Source organism: Ranitomeya variabilis, chromosome 3 (assembly GCF_051348905.1).
Source record: "Ranitomeya variabilis isolate aRanVar5 chromosome 3, aRanVar5.hap1, whole genome shotgun sequence".
In the NCBI taxonomy this organism is placed as follows: Eukaryota; Metazoa; Chordata; class Amphibia; order Anura; family Dendrobatidae; genus Ranitomeya; species Ranitomeya variabilis.
The window spans coordinates 408,085,360-408,104,026 of NC_135234.1; the positions used below are offsets into that span (position 1 = coordinate 408,085,360).

General features: G+C 40.6%; 1 protein-coding gene across 2 annotated transcripts in view; it reads left to right on the top strand.

Annotated features, from left to right (window-relative positions):
- USP32 (ubiquitin specific peptidase 32) overlaps positions 1-18,667 on the top strand; it is a 278,060-nt gene that overhangs the window by 132,349 nt on the left and 127,044 nt on the right. For both annotated transcript variants that reach the window (XM_077296233.1, XM_077296234.1), the window contains exons 11-12: positions 14,545-14,606; positions 14,699-14,801. In XM_077296233.1, the coding sequence (XP_077152348.1) occupies positions 14,545-14,606; positions 14,699-14,801 (165 nt within the window). The remainder of the gene's footprint in view (positions 1-14,544; positions 14,607-14,698; positions 14,802-18,667) is intronic.

Below are 18,667 nucleotides of genomic sequence, written 5' to 3' on the forward strand. Positions count from 1 at the left end.
AAAGGAAAACTACTTTAAAATAATGTTCCACATTATTAAGCAGGCAACAGGTTTCAAGCAGTATGGGAAATAAAAAGGATCTGTCTGCTGCTGACAATCGTGCAATGCCTTGGACATGGTATGAAAACATTAGATATTTAACGAAAACTTAAAAGTGATCATCATACTGTGAAGAGATTTGTGACTGAAACAGAGCACAGACAGAGTTCATGCAGATAAAGGCATAATGAGGAAGGTTTCTGGCAGACAAATTCATTGGATTAAGAGCAGCTGCCAAAATACCATTACAAAGCAGCAAACAGTTGTTTGAAGCTGCTGGTGTGTCTGGAGTCCCTCGAACCTCAAAGTGTAGGATCCTTCAAAAGCTTGCTGTGGTGCATAAACCTACTAATCAGCCATCCTTAAACAGTGTTCACAAGCAGAAACTGTTGCAGTGGGCCCAGACATACATGAAAACTAATTTCCAAACAATCTCGTTTACTGATGAGTGTCGAGCAACCCTGGATGGTTCAGATGGATGGAGTAGTGGATGGTTGGTGGATGGCCACCATGTCCCAACAAGGCTGTGACGTCAACAAGGAGGTGGAGGAGTCACGTTTTGGGCTGGAATCATGGGGAACCAGCTGGTAGGGCCCTTTAAAGTTCCCAAAGGTGTGAAAATGACCTCTGAAAAGTATATAGAGTTTCTGACTGACAACTTTCTTCCATGGTATAAGAAGCAGAAACGTGCCTTCAGGAGCAAAATCATCTTCATGCTGACAATGCACCATCTCATGCTGCAAAGAATACCTCTGACTCATTGGCTGCTATGGGCATAAAAGGAGATAAACTCATGCTGTGGCCACCATCTTCCCCTGACCTCAACCCTATAGAGAACCTTTGGAGTATTATCAAGCAAAAGATCTATGAGGGTGGGAGGCAGTTCACACCAAAACAGCAGCTCTGGGAGGCTATTCTGACTTCATGCAAAGAAATACAAGCCCCCTTATTCAGTCTCCAAGCTTTATCCATCCTCCCAGTAGCCGATCAGCTGGCTGAGCATGTGCAGTTCTTGTTGTCATAAAAAAGTTCCTCCACCTCCCGGTCCCAAGTGTGCACAACGTGTGTGAGACGCTCACACATCTCTTAACATCTGGGTGAGATCGTTCTGCTTCACATGTGCGCAGTCAGAGCTGTGTGAGCGTGGGAAACCTCTCTCTGCAATGTACATTTTTTGATATGTACAAATAAAATCAAATTTGTATTTTGCAATTTAGATTTCAAACCCCCATGGCTATATCATTTTTTAAATCAGATGCCTGGCACCTTATCAAAATGCTACTAATTTAATTATTTTTTTTTTTGTATGAGAAAATGGATAAAATTGATATTTGTTTAATTTATGCAGAGATTATACATACCGCTCGGGTCTACTTCTAAAGTTAAGCAACCAACAAATAGTATTTCTGTTTTTTTTTCCTTTTTTTTTTTTTTAATTGGTTTTCTATGACATTCATTGGGAAAACTAAGTTACAAGGTATTTTCATAATTTATGCCATTTCCAAAGCAGTAATGCCAAATGTGTTATTTATATTTACTTCCCAATAATAAGTAACTTCAAAGGGGAAAAACTGGTATCATCTTTTCTTTTCTTCTTTTTTTTTTTTTTTTTTATGATTTTTTTTTTTTTTTTTAAAAGCATTCTTTTAATTTTGCTGGTGTGTTACACAGAAAACATTGACCCCTATTCATCAAGATCAACGTTGTTCATGCTATTCTTGATGAGGACCATGCAGGAATAAAATTCACTGCATTTTTTTAAGAGGCTTGATGAATTTGGCACATCTTATTATTGGCATGTGCCTTGCTGGAAATGTTACTTCACTAAGGGACTGAAGTAACATTTCTGGCATAAAAAACACCATCACTGTTGATGAATTTGACATATAAGCGTAACCACACCCCGAGTCCTCCGCGAAGTTTGCCAAATTTGTTTGAGGTGCCCAAAGCTGGCGCAAAAATGCCCAAAGTAAAAAATGTGCATCTTTTCAAAGTGTTTTATGACCGGTTTCTGGTGAAAACACTGTGATAAATAGTCTCTTACACAGGGTCGGGAGTAGATTCGCACATCATAGAGTTTGCCCCTGGCCCTGCAGCTTGTCCGCTCCCCCAGTCTGGTACCACCTCCTCCTTCACACTGGAAGCAGTCAGAAAGGAGTATGGCACTTTAAACCATTGTAGCTCTGCCTGCACTGTAGCTACAGAAGCAATGATCTAGGGCTTGTTTTAAAGGTTATAAATACAAACGTCCACTGAAACATAGTAACTTGTTAACAAAACTGGTCCTATGCCATCGTAAAAGACCAGTAAATAATAGAAATGGATACTCCCAATAACATAAATCCTACAGAAAACATGGAGGTCGAGTCCACAACATGTAAAACAAATACATTTTATTAAATACAAAAGCTTAAAAAAATAACAAAAAATAGTATATAGAAAAAGTCAACAAGCAGAAAAATGGCTCAGGTTTGAAGGACATTCAATATAGAAGTGCCTGCCAGCTTACCCATAACGTTGCCTGTGTGGTGTGTGGTCCAATGCAGCCCCGACGCGCGTTTTGCATAGTCTTCCTCTGGGGGCTGTTGTTTTAAAGGTGCAATTCTGAACTTTACAACAAGACCACAATTGCGGCTGTAGTTGTGACCAAGACAGATATCAGAGGTTAAAGTGAGTCTGTAGCATGGGCTGCAGACACACATTCAGCTTAGAATCTCCACTTTTCAACAAACCAGGATCGCGTTTGTAGCCATTAGTATGGCCCTTGGTAACCAGGATGTATCTCATACGTGCTTAGTTAAGGAGTTGCCACTCTGCTAAAACTTGTAAGATACGTCTTTCACAGGGAAAGGGTTAAAAATACAGAATGTAGGTGATAAAACCTGTCATCCTTGCTGGAAAACTTGCGCCTGGCGTTAATTTCTATTATCTCTGACTATCCTAGGGAAAGGCAAGCTGCAGGTTTTGTGTTGAAATGGCACATGAAAGAGCAGCTGTACTTTGGTCATTGGTTAATCGGTCATCTCATTATGTGCCGCTGAAAATGTTCTTAATCCTGAGAAATTCTGAGATAGGGCCGGAATCAATCAGTCACACACTATTACCCATAGTCAGGTTGATTAAATAAATGACAGTAAAAGAGATGGCATTAGGAGAAGTGGTGATGAAAACTGGCCCTTTTTGCCCGTACATTTTCCATTATGGCAGAGTTAAACTATGCAAGATTCTTTTCATGCTGATGAATGAGAAATCGGGCTTATCTTTTGCTACATTCATTTTCTGATGTTAACGTCGCTTCAGCTCAAATTATGATGGCAATTAGTTTTTTTTTTCTTTTCTTTCTAACTGAACATCCGCATTCCTGAAAAGAGCAGGCTACAGTTTAGCTTCAGACTAGTTTTATGTTCAGATCTTTATATGATCATACTATGGTATGCAGGCATTTCTGCCAAAACGTGTGCTGTGTACTTGTAAAGAGGGACAAAGCCCTACTATGTGTGGGATTTTATATTGTTGAATACTGCTTTTAAATGGATAGTAAGTAGATACCTTTTAACTAGATTCTTTGATAGTAAGCCATACTAGTAGTAGATATAATATGTTAAAGGGGAACCTGTCAACTTTACCTGCAGATGTAGGGTTAATTTGCAGGTAAATAGCACTACAATGCTGCTCAGCCAACTTACTGAAAATGCGGCTTCCAGGAGAATATGAACTGCTTTCCCCCCTGGAGCTGCTGGCTAATAGTTGTAGAGGCGGTACAGAGAATGATTCCAGTGTTGCAACACTCACTATACTGTGATCAGCGGCTGTATGGATGCCCAGCGCTTTGACACCTCTCTTTGGATAGATGCCCTAAAGAGCTGGCTGGTAATGTGCAAGTAAATAGCTTTTTCCAAGGTGACATGTTCCATATGAAGGGATTGTCTGTCTACTTTGTGTGATCCCTACTACTTAGATCCTATTTCTGAGTTGTTCTCACAGTGTCTGCTGATGTCGCCCCCAGCGATCATTTTTGAGCTGTTATGACCTTGACAGTAAATGTTCATTTTCACTGCAACACCACCATAAGAAAAGGTAAGCATTACCAGTGCCCTTTCTAATGCTTGGATTATCAGGTAATGTAGGACAAAATGGGGCATTTAACTCTATATTACTGCTTTCTCCATTGGCCAGGAAATTTAAAATGTTGTCCACTACTTGGACAACTTCTCATACTGCCACGCTTGGCCTCGATAAAATAAAAAAGCCTATACTCGCCTCCACTGTTCCCGCGGAGTCAGCACTCGCTCTCCCAGGCCTCCTGTGCTGTTGTAGTGACATGTGACTTCGGAGCCCAATCAGCGCTGGCATCACTGTCCGCGCTTCCTGTTGAATTGAACATGAAGAGGAAGTGAGAGATCAACTGCAGACTTCCTCTTCATGTTCGATTTGTCTGAAGGCGGAGACGGTGATGTCGGCATTGTTAGGGCGCCGGGGTCACATGTCACAACAACAGCATAATAGCCCCGAGACTGCAAGTGACGACTTCGCTGTAATGACAACAGCACAGGAGGTGAGTATAGTTTTTTTTTTTTTTTATTAGGGCCAAACATTTTAGATCAAGAAGGCGTAGACAAAATAGTGGACAACCCCTTTAAGGGCCTGAACAGGGAACCGTTTTACTTCAGAATTTTCTAAAACAAATTAAAGTGGACTTTCTAATCAAGACAGCCCCTTCAAACTTTCTCCTGTCACAAACTCAATTAGTAGGTTATTGGATAATTTCCCAATCATGTTTTATTGGGCATTGAATGACATTTAAATTTAATTTTATTGAGTATTCAAACATTTTTTTTGTTTTTTTTATGTTCCTTTATCACTTTGGCTACGTGAAAATACAATTTTTTTTTAATTTGTTGTTCCTACAACTGAAGCAATTTTATTCTTTGTACAAAGATGGGTATAGAAAGTTGCAATTTCTTCATTGAAATTTGTGGAGTATAAAAAAAAAAAAAAAGTCCACAAAACACAAAAACTGTGCAAACAGAGCAAGCCATAGTTTTCAAAGACCCATGTTGGCCCTAAACTGCACTGTCTGAATTGAATTCTGTTCTGAACAATGTAGTATTTGGTCTCCTTAGTAATCTGTCGAAGAAATACAGGCAAAATGTCTTCTGTACATATATTTTTATATTTATGTAGCAAAATGTAGAATGCACAAAAGATGAAAGTACTTTTACATGATGTTTAAAGTTAAAAGAGAAATGTGGTATTCTAAGAAATATGTAGGAAAGGCTTCAACTACACATCATTGGTAATAGCCACTGAGCAGCACAATAAGCTTATCCTCCGAGCAGCATTGATCTCTTATCACCAAGGTATGAAATAAATGTGCTTTCCGCATTCTTATCTCACTTTGTTGTAGTGATTGGCAGATCTCAGTCTCAGAGCACCCGTTAGACATTTAGGGATGCCTGGCACGTTGATGGGTTGACACCGAGCCAATATTGACTGCAGGAGAACCTTGGCAGTAAACTTTTTTCACCAGTAATAACAGTTGTTGATGAAAAATGTGATTATGGAACATTTGATTGACACTATACACAACATATGTGGAGGAGGCCACAATCTAAGAGGGAATGAGGGACTCGCCGGGAGTGGTCCACCCCCAGATGGCAGCAGGAAGTGCAAATGACCAGGAAATATCAGTTCAGGCATGGTGGGTCTCAGGTGCTCAGCCAAGACCAATCAGGTTTACATCTGCTAACTGAGTGGATCCCACTACTATTCAGGTTACTCCTCCCCAACAATTATAGTCTACTGTACATTATTCTCTCCCGTTTGGCAACTGCAAATATAGCTCTAAACCATTTTCTTAAACTGGACCCTCACCATCGTCAACATTATTATCATCATCATCATGTACAAACTATATCTGATCATCCTTCATCATAATCTTAAAATCTGTGTCCAGACCCTCTTCGTATATGTAATGATTAATCTACAGTGCCTCAAAAAAGTTTCATACCCTGTGAACTTTTCCATATTTTTTTACTTTGCACCTACAAATTTAAATGTTTTTTATTGGGATTTTATGTGACATACAACTGCAAAGTAGCAAGTATTTGCGAAGTGTACAGGAAATGATACATGGTTTTGTAAATATTTTAAGAGTTTAGCATCTTTTTTTTTTCTGACATGCCAATCATTTAACATGCTGCCCCATTCAGTGGCTTAGGAGCCATGCCATTTTTAAAAAAAAATAATGTAACAATAATATTTTGTACATTTTCTGTTATCACTTTGCCACATCACACCCTGAGAGAAAGCTTGCTGAAATACTTTCTTTTTTCTTGTCACCAATTAGGCCATATGAATGTCTTCGGGAGAAGATAAAACATTTAATAGTCACTATTTCTTCTTCCATGTGGTGAATTTCCTAGTTTCCGGCAGTAAGAATCCTACCTTGCTATTAAGCTCAGCATTTATCTATTCTCAGTAACAATAGGGGTAAGCCGCTGACTGACCCCACCGCTTATCTACCCAATCATCAGGCCTAGAGGGGAGAGTTGGGTGGCTTTCATAGACTTTACATGGTTGGCTAGTTCTTCTGCTATGCATTTAAAGGGAACCTGTCAGAAGGTTTGGCCAATATAAGATATGGCTACCGCCTTTCAGGGCTTATCTACAGCATTCTTTAATACTGTAGATAAGCCCCAAATCCAACCTGAAAGATAAGAAAAATATGTTTTATTATACTGACCCAGAGGGCAGTTCTGGTCCGATGGGTGTTGCAGGTCCGGGTCCGGCGCCTCCCATCTTCTTATGATCACCACCCTCATGCCTGCTTCATGGCTCCCTGGCATCGCGTTCCTGCGCAGGCATAATTATCTGCCCTGTTGAGGGCGCAGGCGCTGGGCCTCTCTGACCTTTCCCGACACCTGCGCACTGCAGTACTTTGCTCTGCTCTCAACAGGGCAGATAAGTACGCCTGCGCAGGAGCACAAGGCCGGGGAGCCATGAAGCAAGTAGGAGGGCAGCATCGCAAGAATATGGGAGGCACTGGACCCAGATCAGAGACTCCCATCGGACCGGACTGCTCCCTGGGTGAGTATAATAAAAGTTATAGAACTATAGAATGCTGTAGCTATGCCCTGAAAGGCGATGGCCGCATCTTATATCGGCCAAAACAGCTGACAGGTTTGCTTTAATGCAGAAGTTCACAACCTGTGAGCCGCCATGCCATCATATGCAGCACCCAGACACCTTTGGTACTCCTACGTTTGGGACTTCTTAGTTCAGTCCTCTAGATCGCAAAAAGTGTGTGCGAAAATGTGGCTCCTTCCATCATAGTTTGAAGGATGTGAAACACTAGATGCATAACTCTAATACTTACCAAAGATGATTGCTATTCTTGCGTGGGCCATATTTACTCCTTTTCCAGGAAATGTCAAGTGAGCAGGCAACTCTCGTTCTACAAATAAGTTAAGTCCCAGAAATAGAACCCCAGATATCGGTTATTTAGGACATGAAGTGATATAATATGGCAAAAAAATTAAAAGTTATACAGCGGAATATAAGAGAAACCACAAGAAAAGCAAACATCTTGTGATCGTTAACAACCTGATAGTTTCAAAAACCTACATATTGTTCATAATTTAATGTTAAATCAAGAAAGAAAACCCTGACTACATAGATTGACTTGTTAGACTGAACACAGTTAAAAATGTGTTATCCAAACATTTCAGAAGATTGGAAACCAAAATCTTTTATCTTTGCATATCCAGCTTGTGATCTTTAGCATATTCGAAATATAAATGTGAACATTTCCGGAATCCACACATCTGTACAGGCAAAACAATAAATATCTCGATCACATTGTCATGTACCAATTGTTATGTGGACATAATGGCTTCCTAGGATTAAAACTACATGGAGGACATGGGATGTAAACTGTGCAGCCCTATGAATCTTTCACTTATGCTTTCCTGAAATTCTAAATATCATGTCAGATAAAATGCAAAATGACATTCTCCTCCTCCAGGGCTTCACAGAGCCCGCGCTTGACTGTGAAAAGTCCCTTTGAAAGGTCTTCAGCCCCTATTTCTTGTGATTTTTAACCTCACACTATACTTGATCTCAAATCTGCTGTAATGGGCAGAGACAGGGTTATATATGTGTTTCTATAAGGTGTTCATTTGAATGAGGCTAAGTGGCAATACAAGTCACAACCCTAAGAAAAGAGGGGCTCGGTTTCCGTTTTCTTAAGATAATTAGCTATCGTGGCGTGAAGTGCACAGCTGTTATAACCGTGCTATAACTTGCATCGTGTAATTATACAGTGCCTTGCGAAAGTATTCGGCCCCCTGGAACTTTTCAACTTTTTCTCACATGTCATGCTTCAAACATAAAGATACCAAATGTAAATTTTTGGTGAAGAATCAACAAGTGGAAGACAATTGTGAAGTTGAACGAAATTTATTGGTTATTTTAAATTTTTGTGGAAATTCAAAAACTGAAAAGTGGGGTGTGCAATATTATTCGGCCCCTTTACTTTCAGTGCAGCAAACTCACTCCAGAAGTTCATTGTGGATCTCTGAATGATCCCATGTTGTCCTAGATGCCTAATGATGATAAATATAATCCACCTGTGTGTAACCAAGTTTCCGTATAAATGCACCTGCTCTGTGATAGTCTCAGGGTTCTGTTTGAAGCACAGAGAGCATCATGAAGACCAAGGAACACAACAGGCAGGTCTATGATACTGTTGTGGAGAAGTTTAAAGCCGGATTTGGATACAAAATGATTTCCAAAACTTAAACATCCCAAGAAGCACTGTGCAAGCGATCATATTGAAATGGAAGGAGTATCATACCACTGCAAATCTACCAAGACCCGGCCGTCCCTCTAAACTTTCATCTCAAACAAGAAGACTGATCAGAGATGCAGCCAAGAGGCCCATGATCACTGTGGATGAACTGCAGAGATCTACAGCTGAGGTGGGACAGTCTGTCCATAGGACAACAATCTGTCGTACACTGCACAAATCTGGCCTTTATGGAAGAGTGACAAGAAGAAAGCCATTTCTCAAAGATATCAATAAAAAGTGTCGTTTAAAGTTTGCAACAAGCCACCTTGGGAGACACACCAAACATGTGGAAGAAGGTGCTCTGGTCAGATGAAACCAAAATCGAACTTTTTGGCAACAATGCCAACTGATCTGTTTGGCGTAAAGGCAACACAGCCCATCACCCTGAACACACCATCCCCACTGTCAAACATGGTGGTGGCAGCATCATGGTTTGGGCCTGCTTTTCTTCAGCAGGGACAGGGAAGTTGGTTAAAATAGATGGGAAGATTGATGGAGCCAAATAAAGGACCATTCTTGAAGAAAAAGTGTTGGAGTCTGCAAAAGATCTGAGACTGGGACGGAGATTTGTTTTCCAACAAGACAATGATCCCAAACATAAAGCAAAATCTACAATGGAATGGTTCACAAATAAACGTATCCAGGTGTTAGAATGGCCAAGTCAAAGTCCAGACCTCAATCCAATCGAGAATCTGTGGAAAGAGCTGAAAACTGCTGTTCACAAACGATCTCCATCAAACCTCACTGAGCTCGAGCTGTTTGCCAAGGAACAATGGGCAAGAATTTCAGCCTCTCGATGTACAACACTGATAGACATACCCCAAGCGACTTGCAGCTGTAATCGCAGCAAAAGGTGGCGCAACAAAGTATTTTTTCAACCATAAGGGTATGTGCACACGTACGGATTTCTTGCAGAAATTTCCTGAAGAAAAATGGAAATTTTCTGCAAGAAATCCGCATTTTTTTTTTGCGTTTTTTTTTCGCGTTTTTTTTTTAGCATTCTGCAAGCGTAATTAGCTTGCAGAATGCTAAAGTTTTCCAGCGATCTGTAGCATCGCTTGGAAAACTGACTGACAAGTTGGTCACACTTGTCAAACATACTGTTTGACAAGTGTGACCAACTTTTTACTATAGATGCTGCTTATGCAGCATCTATAGTAAAAGATAGAATGTTTAAAAATAATAAAAAAAATAAAAAAATGGTTATACTCATCCTCTGCAGACAGCCAATCTCCTCAGCAGCGTCCGTTCCTATATATGCCGGTGTGGTTCAGGACCTTCGATGACGTCGCGGCTTGTGATTGGTCGCGTGAGTGACATGAGCGGTCACGCGACCAATCACAAGACAGCGACGTCATCGCAGGTCCTGAATCACACCATCTTTAGGAACGGAAGAGAGAGCATGCACCGGAGAGGCGGGAACACTTCGGGGGCCATCAAAGGGTGAGTATATCACTATTTTTTATTTTAATTCTATTTTTTTTTTACCAATTATATGGTGCCCAGTCTGTGGAGGAGAGTCTCCTCTCCTCCTCCCTGGCTACCAGCCTCACATAATCTGCTTACTTCCCGCATGGTGGGCACAGCTCCGTGCGGGAAGTAAGCAGATCAATGCACTCCTAGGTGTGCGGAATCCCCGCAATTCCGCATTTTTAATGAACATGTTGATTTTTTTTTCCGCGATGCGATTTTTTCGCGGAAAAAAATGCAACATTTGCACAAAAAATGCGGAATACCCTGTAAATAATAGGAGGCATATGTAAGCATTTTTTTCGCGTTATCACGTTTTTATAGCGAAAAAACGCGAAACAAAACCGCGAAAAATCCTGAACGTGTGCACATGGCCTAAGACGCACTTTTTTTCCTCCAAATTTGGGAGGAAAGTGTGGGTGCGTCTTATGGTCGGAATGTAGCATGTGGGGAGGGGGCAGCGGCTAGTGGGATCGCACTGTGATCCCACTTGCGTGAGGCAGAAAAATGTCCCTGCTGCAAGAATCCAGAGCTGGGAAAACCACAAGGTCCCGATGATTAAAGTGCAGTGAATATTCATTAACCGGTTCCCCGCCCACCTGTCAGCTGAGCAGTGAGCGGGGAAGCAGCAAATGAATAGTCCTTCACTGAAACACACGGTTTCCCCAGCGCTGGATTCCTGCAGCAGCTGTGGAGATCTGTGTGTCCAGTGGAGGAGGGGGGCAGCAGCAGGGGCCGGAGGGGACAAGTTGGCTGCGTACCTGCCTGGGCTGGATGCTGAGTGCTGGGCATAAAGACCTGTGTGATGTCAGAAGTGGGCGGGCCGGAATGTCACATGGCAGCATAGAGCCCTCCCTCTTCTGATGTCATCACAGGTCTTCAGACTCCCCACTAGAATCTGCAGGCTTCCCCTTATGACCTGTGCTATGGAGAGGCAGGGAGAGCTCTGTGTGTGCAGTCATGGGATGCTCCAGCTTTTCACCTCACCACAGTGGCTGGCTGGCACAATTAAAAGGATAGTCTTTACAACACACAATAAAGCACTCTGCCACTCCCGTGTTGAACTATAACTCCCAGCATGCCATAGGATCTGCAGGACATGCTGGGAGTTATAGTTCTCCCAATGGGATCTTAAAGCAGCACTCCAGTTTTATTTTTCAGTGCTGGAGTGGTGCTTTTAATATAAGCCCTGTGCCCCCATTCTTATACTCACCCTCCAGCGTCTTTATACAGTATTTTACAGACCCCACACTGGTCCCGCAGCACGATCTTCTACCCGCAGCTTCCAATATAATAACATACTATCATATATAATAACACCACATATAATAGTATGTCATTCAATTTTACCACTTTTTTTTTTTTTTTTTTTTTTTTTGCTTCAAATATTTTTTTTCCCTATTTTCCACCTCTAAAACCTGGGTGTGTCTTATAGTCCGGTGCGTCTTATAGTCCGAAAAATACGGTAAGTTAAAGGGGCTGAATAATATTGCACGCCCCAGTTTTTAGATTTTGAATTTCCACAAAAATTTAAAATAACCAATAATTTTCGTTCAACTTCACAATTGTGTTCCACTTGTTGTTGATTCTTAACCAAAAGTTTACATTTGGTATCTTTATGTTTGAAGCATATGTGTGAAAAGGTTGATAAGTTCCATATACCAGTATCGTGGTTCCTCCATCAAAAATTACTTTCTTTTAGTGGGTGTTTTTTTGTACTTTCATATTTTTTAATTACCGGTAATACAATTCTCCCTTCTTTTTTCCTGAAACAGTTGATAGTTCAGTCGCTGTATAACAGAACATTATCCAAAATTCATTGCTGGTATGGGAATGTATGCATATCCTGGAATAGATAGACCTTCTAGCCCCATTATGGTCAGCCAGATTATATTATGAGAAGATTGCAATATGATATATTGAATTCATATTAGGAGCAGCACTTGGGAATTATGATTTTTACATTAAGCCTAGACAGACAAGGCATAACATGTGCTTATTATTACCATGGTTGTATAATCCTATTGTTTCCCACAGAAGAACAATGCCTGTATTTTTTCAGGTATCACTTTTCTGTCCTACAATGTTCTGCATTGTGAGACAAAGTGTTTATGTAGAGCTTGATCGGTAGCTTTCCTGTTATCCTGACACTTCGGAAAGGCCATATAAACTCTGTAATACCCTTAAGCCCTGCTGTTTACAAGAAAGCTGCTTATCATGTGGAATGATGGCCTGATATGTGTCTTTGTCAGTGTCAAATGATCCAAGAATCAAGCATCTGGGTAATACAAGCATTCATTGTGCTGGGAAAAGGATAAGTCAGCTTTATATAATACGACATGCTCTGTGCCTGTGCCAGTTTACTGCTTTTAATAGTGGAATTCAATAGAAATGCTGTAAGGAAGTCATTGTGAGAAAAGAAGCGGCAGCACTTTGTTGATAAAAGAGTTAGTAGTCATTGACCATATATACTGCTCACTCTCTGTGATTTGTGTTGTGCGGCCGTCCATTGTCTAGACTTGTGTGGCATTTAATGGTTTTACATGAACAATAACACAGCAGTCAGATACGTTTGAGTTGCTAAGTACAGTGTTGTAGTATGGCACTGCGTCTTTTTAATTATTTACAGTATATTTTGTTTCTTAAATGCAGCAGGCACTTTCTCTGGGGGGCTTTCCCTATTGATGGGGAAAAAAAATTATCTAATTTTTTTTCTTAATCTGTCAGCAAGTTTTTGTTATCACATCTGAGAGCAGCATGATGTAGGGGTAGAGACCTAACTCCAATGATGTATCATTTACTGAGCTGTTTGCTGCAGTTTTGATCAAATGTTTTTTTTTCTGTTGCACATCTACCAGTTGTCTGACTGCTGAGCTCTGTATAATCCTGCCCACACCACTGATCAGCAGCTTTCTTCCCATGTATAGTGTGCACAGAAAGCTGCCAATCAGTTGTGGGGGAGTGGTTGGACTACATGGCACAGGTTTACTAGTCATCTAGTGATAAAATCAGTGTTTTATCAGCAGGAGATTATCAAAACTGTCATGGGGATACCACAACAGTGAGGGACAAGAAGATCGCGGTGTCTGGTTACATGGACGCCTGCGCTGATAAGAACTGTTTCACCTTCACAATTAGCAGTGCAGGTTTCCCTTTCTCTGTTATTGCAAGGTCTAATCAATTTTGGTAATCTCCTGGAGCTCTGTGCCCTGAGTTGTCTCAGCTGTTCTGTGTTTGCCACTCCCCTCTTGCTCATGAGAGTTGCCAGTGATACTTACAACTTCCTGGTTTGAAGTTGGGGGCGTATACTGAGTTCAGAGCATACATTTAGAGTTGTATCGGGAGATACCTGCGTGAAGTTAGTTTGTGTGTGTCTCTTTATCCTTATTCCCATTTGGTTTGCCTCCCTTTCTCCTTTCCAATATTCCTTTCGTTTGTGAGTATTTTTGTATAATTGCGGTTTTCTGTTATCCCTGTCTGTGTCTCCTCTGTGTCTTTACAATTAGAGTAGGACTAGCGTTCTTGCTATCCTACTCACTAGTTAGGGTGATACTCAGAGTAAGACAGGGATAGGAATGTGATTGGCGTGCGAGGTGAAAGAACCCATCTAAGGACACCAGGGGAGCTCAGGTTCGCACAGGGCAAGAATTGTTTCCTTCCCTAGTAGCAGAGCTCCCTTTTCAGTCTGTCTCTCCATGCACCGTTTTGCTTCCATCAGAAGTGTGACAAAAACTACAGCAAACAGCCCTGAAAGTGGCACATCACTAGAATCGGGATCTCTGTTTCTGTTTTGTTGGACTAATACTTTAGGGGAATGCAGCTTACTATTTTACTTGCTATTATTATTACTATTATTATTTCATTTTATTTTTATTGTAAAATTTGAAATTTAAGGAAAAAAAATCTTTCCCCTAAAAGATAAGTTTCCAAAGATGCTAGCACTGATTCTTTTTCACTTTTGCTGTAAAGAAGCTTTGATTGTATTTTAGTATGTATTTCGTACTCAAAGTGAATTAAAATCCTGAGTGGAAAACAAGTCAAAAATTTCAAATTCAGCTTCTGATTCCCCATGTAATCCGCAAAAGCTGATTTCCTTTTATAAATGGTGTCTTTTTTTATTATTATTTCCTATTAAGTGGGATAAAATCCACATTGCATAAATTAACTTTTTTTCTTCTTCTTAGGTTTGTCACATAGTTTTGGGTTTAAGACCGGCCACTCCAGAAGAAGAAGGGCAGATCATCAGGTACAAGTTAATTTCTTCTTTTGTATGGCTCATGGCCAACAGTAGTTTACAACCTAAAATGATAACGTTATTTTCCTTTTTTTTATCTGCAGGGGATGGTTGGAGAGAGAGAGTCGGCATGGCCTTCAAGTTGGGCACAATTGGTTTCTTATATCTATGCAGTGGTGGCAGCAATGGAAGGAATATGTCAAATATGTAAGTGTTTATTTCGAGTGGCGCCTAGGATGTATATATCATAAACACGCATTTCTATAAATAATGTGGTAAATGTTTGTCCATTGAATGTTAAATGAACATCTTGAAGAGTTAAATTAAAATACTGAATGATGACCTAATTACAGGAATCGCTTGGCTCTTCCAATGGACAAGCGAAAATGTGTTTTGACAGATTAGCGTAACAGTTTTTCTATCTGCTGTCATTGCTTTGACATGTGCTATACCACCAGTCCCGAAGCATTAAAATATCCACGCCGTGCTGAAAGACATGTAACCATATAGGAATCGCATAAATCTTCTCCACCAAATGTGCTCTACATTCGCACAAGTTCATGAAAATATCTTATAAAGTACATATGTTATGAGATGACGAGATATTAGGGCAGGTAACCGTGCATCTCCTGTGTCTGTGTGTTATGCCCATGGCACACAAAGCACAGGCTGTTCTAAGAATGCCTGTCCCTATGAGTGACATATAAAGCTATGCTTTATGGAACTGCAGCTTAGGCTTCAACCAGATGTATAATTTTCTCCTGATGGAACACTTTTAAGGATAATTTAAGGAAAATACTAGCAACTTCTTCCCTTAAAGAGTACCCATCACCAATTTGGGGCTGCCCTTTTATATTTAATAAAGAGTGAGCAACCCTAGGTTTGGTGATTTTTATTTTTTTTTAAATATCATCTATTAACAAAAAAATAATCTTGTGTCCCTAATGTCCTTCTCTAGCAAAATTTTGTCCCAAACTTCCCTGTTGGATTCCGGCATGTGGAGTGGGATCTCACAAACCTGCGCGGCCCCTCTGACAGTGATCTAGAATCATAGAATGGTAGAATTGGAATAGACCTCCTGGGTCATCTGGTCCAATCACCTTCTCAATGCAGGATTCACTAAATCATCCCAGACAGATGTCTGTCCAGCCTCTGTTTGAAGACTTCCATGGAAGGAGAACTCACCATCTCTCGTGGCATCCTGTTGCACTCATTGATCACCCTAAGGTGGAACAGGCTGCCACGAGAGGTGGTGAGTTCTCCTTCCTTGGAAGTTTTCAAACAGAGGCTGGACAGACATCTGTCTGGGATGATTTAGTGAATCCTGCTTTGAGCAGGGGGTTGAACCAGATGACCGAAGAGGTCCCTTCCAATTCTACCATTCTCTGATTCTAGATCGCTGTCTGAGGGGCCGCGCAGGCTTGTGAGATCCCACACCGCATGCCGTAATCCAACAACAGGGAAGTTTGGGCCAAACTTTTGCTAGAGAAGGACAATAGAGACACAAGTTAAATTTTTTGTTAATAGATGATGTTTTTAAAAATCACCAAACCTAGGGTTGCTCACTCTTTATTAAATCTAAAAGGATCTCGGTCTTTGCAATAACTGAGCGTTGACTTTAATAAGCTGCTAATGAAAGCTAAAATCATTAGATAGGTTACCATTTGGGAACAGCTTAATAGAATACGCAGCAGCACTCGGTTAGTGCAATGAGTAAGATCTCACTCTCTTACTGCAAGAGTGATTGAGGAGGATTTTGGGACCTGCATGCTGGTATCCCACAACCTAAAAATTTGGGCCAAATCCCATCTCTCTGGGGCTGCTCACTCTTTTGATTAATTAAAAGGACAGTCCCAGACTGGTGATGGGTATTATTTATCTGGATTTGGATTCCTGTATCAGTTATATGAATGGAGTGGTAGTATGCAGGTGTGACCACTACTCGCATCACTGATGGAAGCAATAGTCCGCATATGTGGCCATCGCTTTTACTAATAGAGAATGGCGTGATGGTCATGCATGCTTACTACCTCTCCAATTGCAAGGGGGACATAGGACCCCTTTTCAAGGGATCATTCTTTTCTAGGTTTAGTGTTCCTTTAAACTACTGTGTGAAAAGTACACAAGTGTAGAATCTTCAAAGTACACTGTCTTACTGGGGTTGTCCAGTGAAGAGAAGTTATCACCTGTACTCATAATTCCAGCCGATGAAGTTTTATCGGATTGACCTCCACTGATCCTTAAGTTATCACCTATCCTGTGAATGGATGATAACAATTATGGTTGGGTTAAAGCATGATTCTAACTTTTGTACAGGCAGCATAATACAGTTAGTGGTATGTACTTCCAGTAGCCAACACTGCAAAATCCCAAAGAATATACCGTTTGAAGGCAATGTATTCCTGGGATTGTGCTGCCCCCACTTCACCCTACCTCTCTGCAGAGACTTAAAGGTTCATGTGAATTTGTGTATACGCTGCAGCCTGTCAATCATTGTTTTTTGGGATGAAGTGAGGTGGTGTGAGCACTACTGTCATGAATGTGCCACACATAAACGGTGTGCCCAGTGTACTCTATCAGTACTCCCGGTAGAGAAATGACACCATTTTTGTGCCATTTGGCTTCTGTAAGTACTGACTTACTGCTGTAATATTCTGCCTTCACATGGGGCGCCATATTATTGCAGATCCAATTTAAGAAAGCAATCTACTCGAAAATCGTGTGTAAAATATATATTGATCGTGAATATTTAGCTTGAGATGGATCATAGTAAGGTTATTTTTTTAGTACTGCGAAATGGCATCATTACGCGGTAAACATTTAATGACATTAGTGTATAATATGCCAGTCATAATCTTTATCTACGAACATGAGAATGTGCATAGGCTGCAGACAGCATGGTGAAAGCTGCCAAAAGTACATTTAAAAAGACATTATAAAGCACAGGCAGAATCCTCGGCACCGCAGGTTTAAAAGTAATGGTTTACTATGACATCTGTTTCAATAGGAGCTGTATGATGTGCTCATCCCTGAAGTCCTGATCAGTAGTGTCGTTAATGTAAAAGTGTCGGCATTCAATGCTGTTGCCTTGAGAAAAGGAACTTTTTTTAAGCGATAAGTTGATAAAGATCTATACTTTTTTTTAAAGATGTGTGTTATTTCTTAGCTTAAATAATTTTTTGTACATTTACTACATTGAAATGTGTACTGTACATCCCGGTGACCTGGTATGATCATTGTCACAACTGCCTGTTCCCCATTTGTTTTCAGAGAGGTTTTCAAACTAAACTTGTTTTTAGAAAAATGGCAGCAAGAGGCATAGAAAATACTGTCTGATAGTGCCAAGGTGATTGAAAACTCCCTGCTGGTGCCCCGCGGGGCTGTAAACCGCAGCCTGAATTTCACTGATGGGTCTTGTAGCGCAATGGCACGAATTTAGAATAGTCAGCATCTCTCCAGGATAATATAGAATTTCTCTAGTTTTTATCAAGAACAATTCTGTCAATAACATTCTAAGGGGTAACGTTTCTCCTTATGGAGAGTGACATACCATCTCTGGCTTGTCAAGGTAAGGAGGCTTATTCGCCGTGCAATGCTCCTCTGGGAATTTAAATATGCAAATTGCCTCTTCTGAGAAAAAGAGGACTTAACTCTATAGCGCCACCCGTTGGAAATAGCGATCCTACAAGTCACAATCAACCCTCTAACGAGTCGTGCAATATGACTCAGGATAAAAGCCAAATCAGTATCTCAATTCGCAGACACGGTGTTTCGGGCTGTTGGCCCTCGTCAGTGCGAAGCATGATAATAACATTCTATTGAGATGAGTGCAGTTCCCCAATGTAATATATTTAAAATAACGCTAAAGATGTATTACCTTAAAGCATCTTTAAATTAAAAAAAATATATATATATATAATATTTTATTTCAAGGAGGAATCTTTGGCACTGAAATGCTGTTTGGATGTTTTTTTAATACACACTACTAATGGTCTCTTCTACAGCAAAGTGCATAACTGCATTGGTCCACCACAGGAAGACAGAGATCTTTTAGGCTAGTCAACTAATCTACT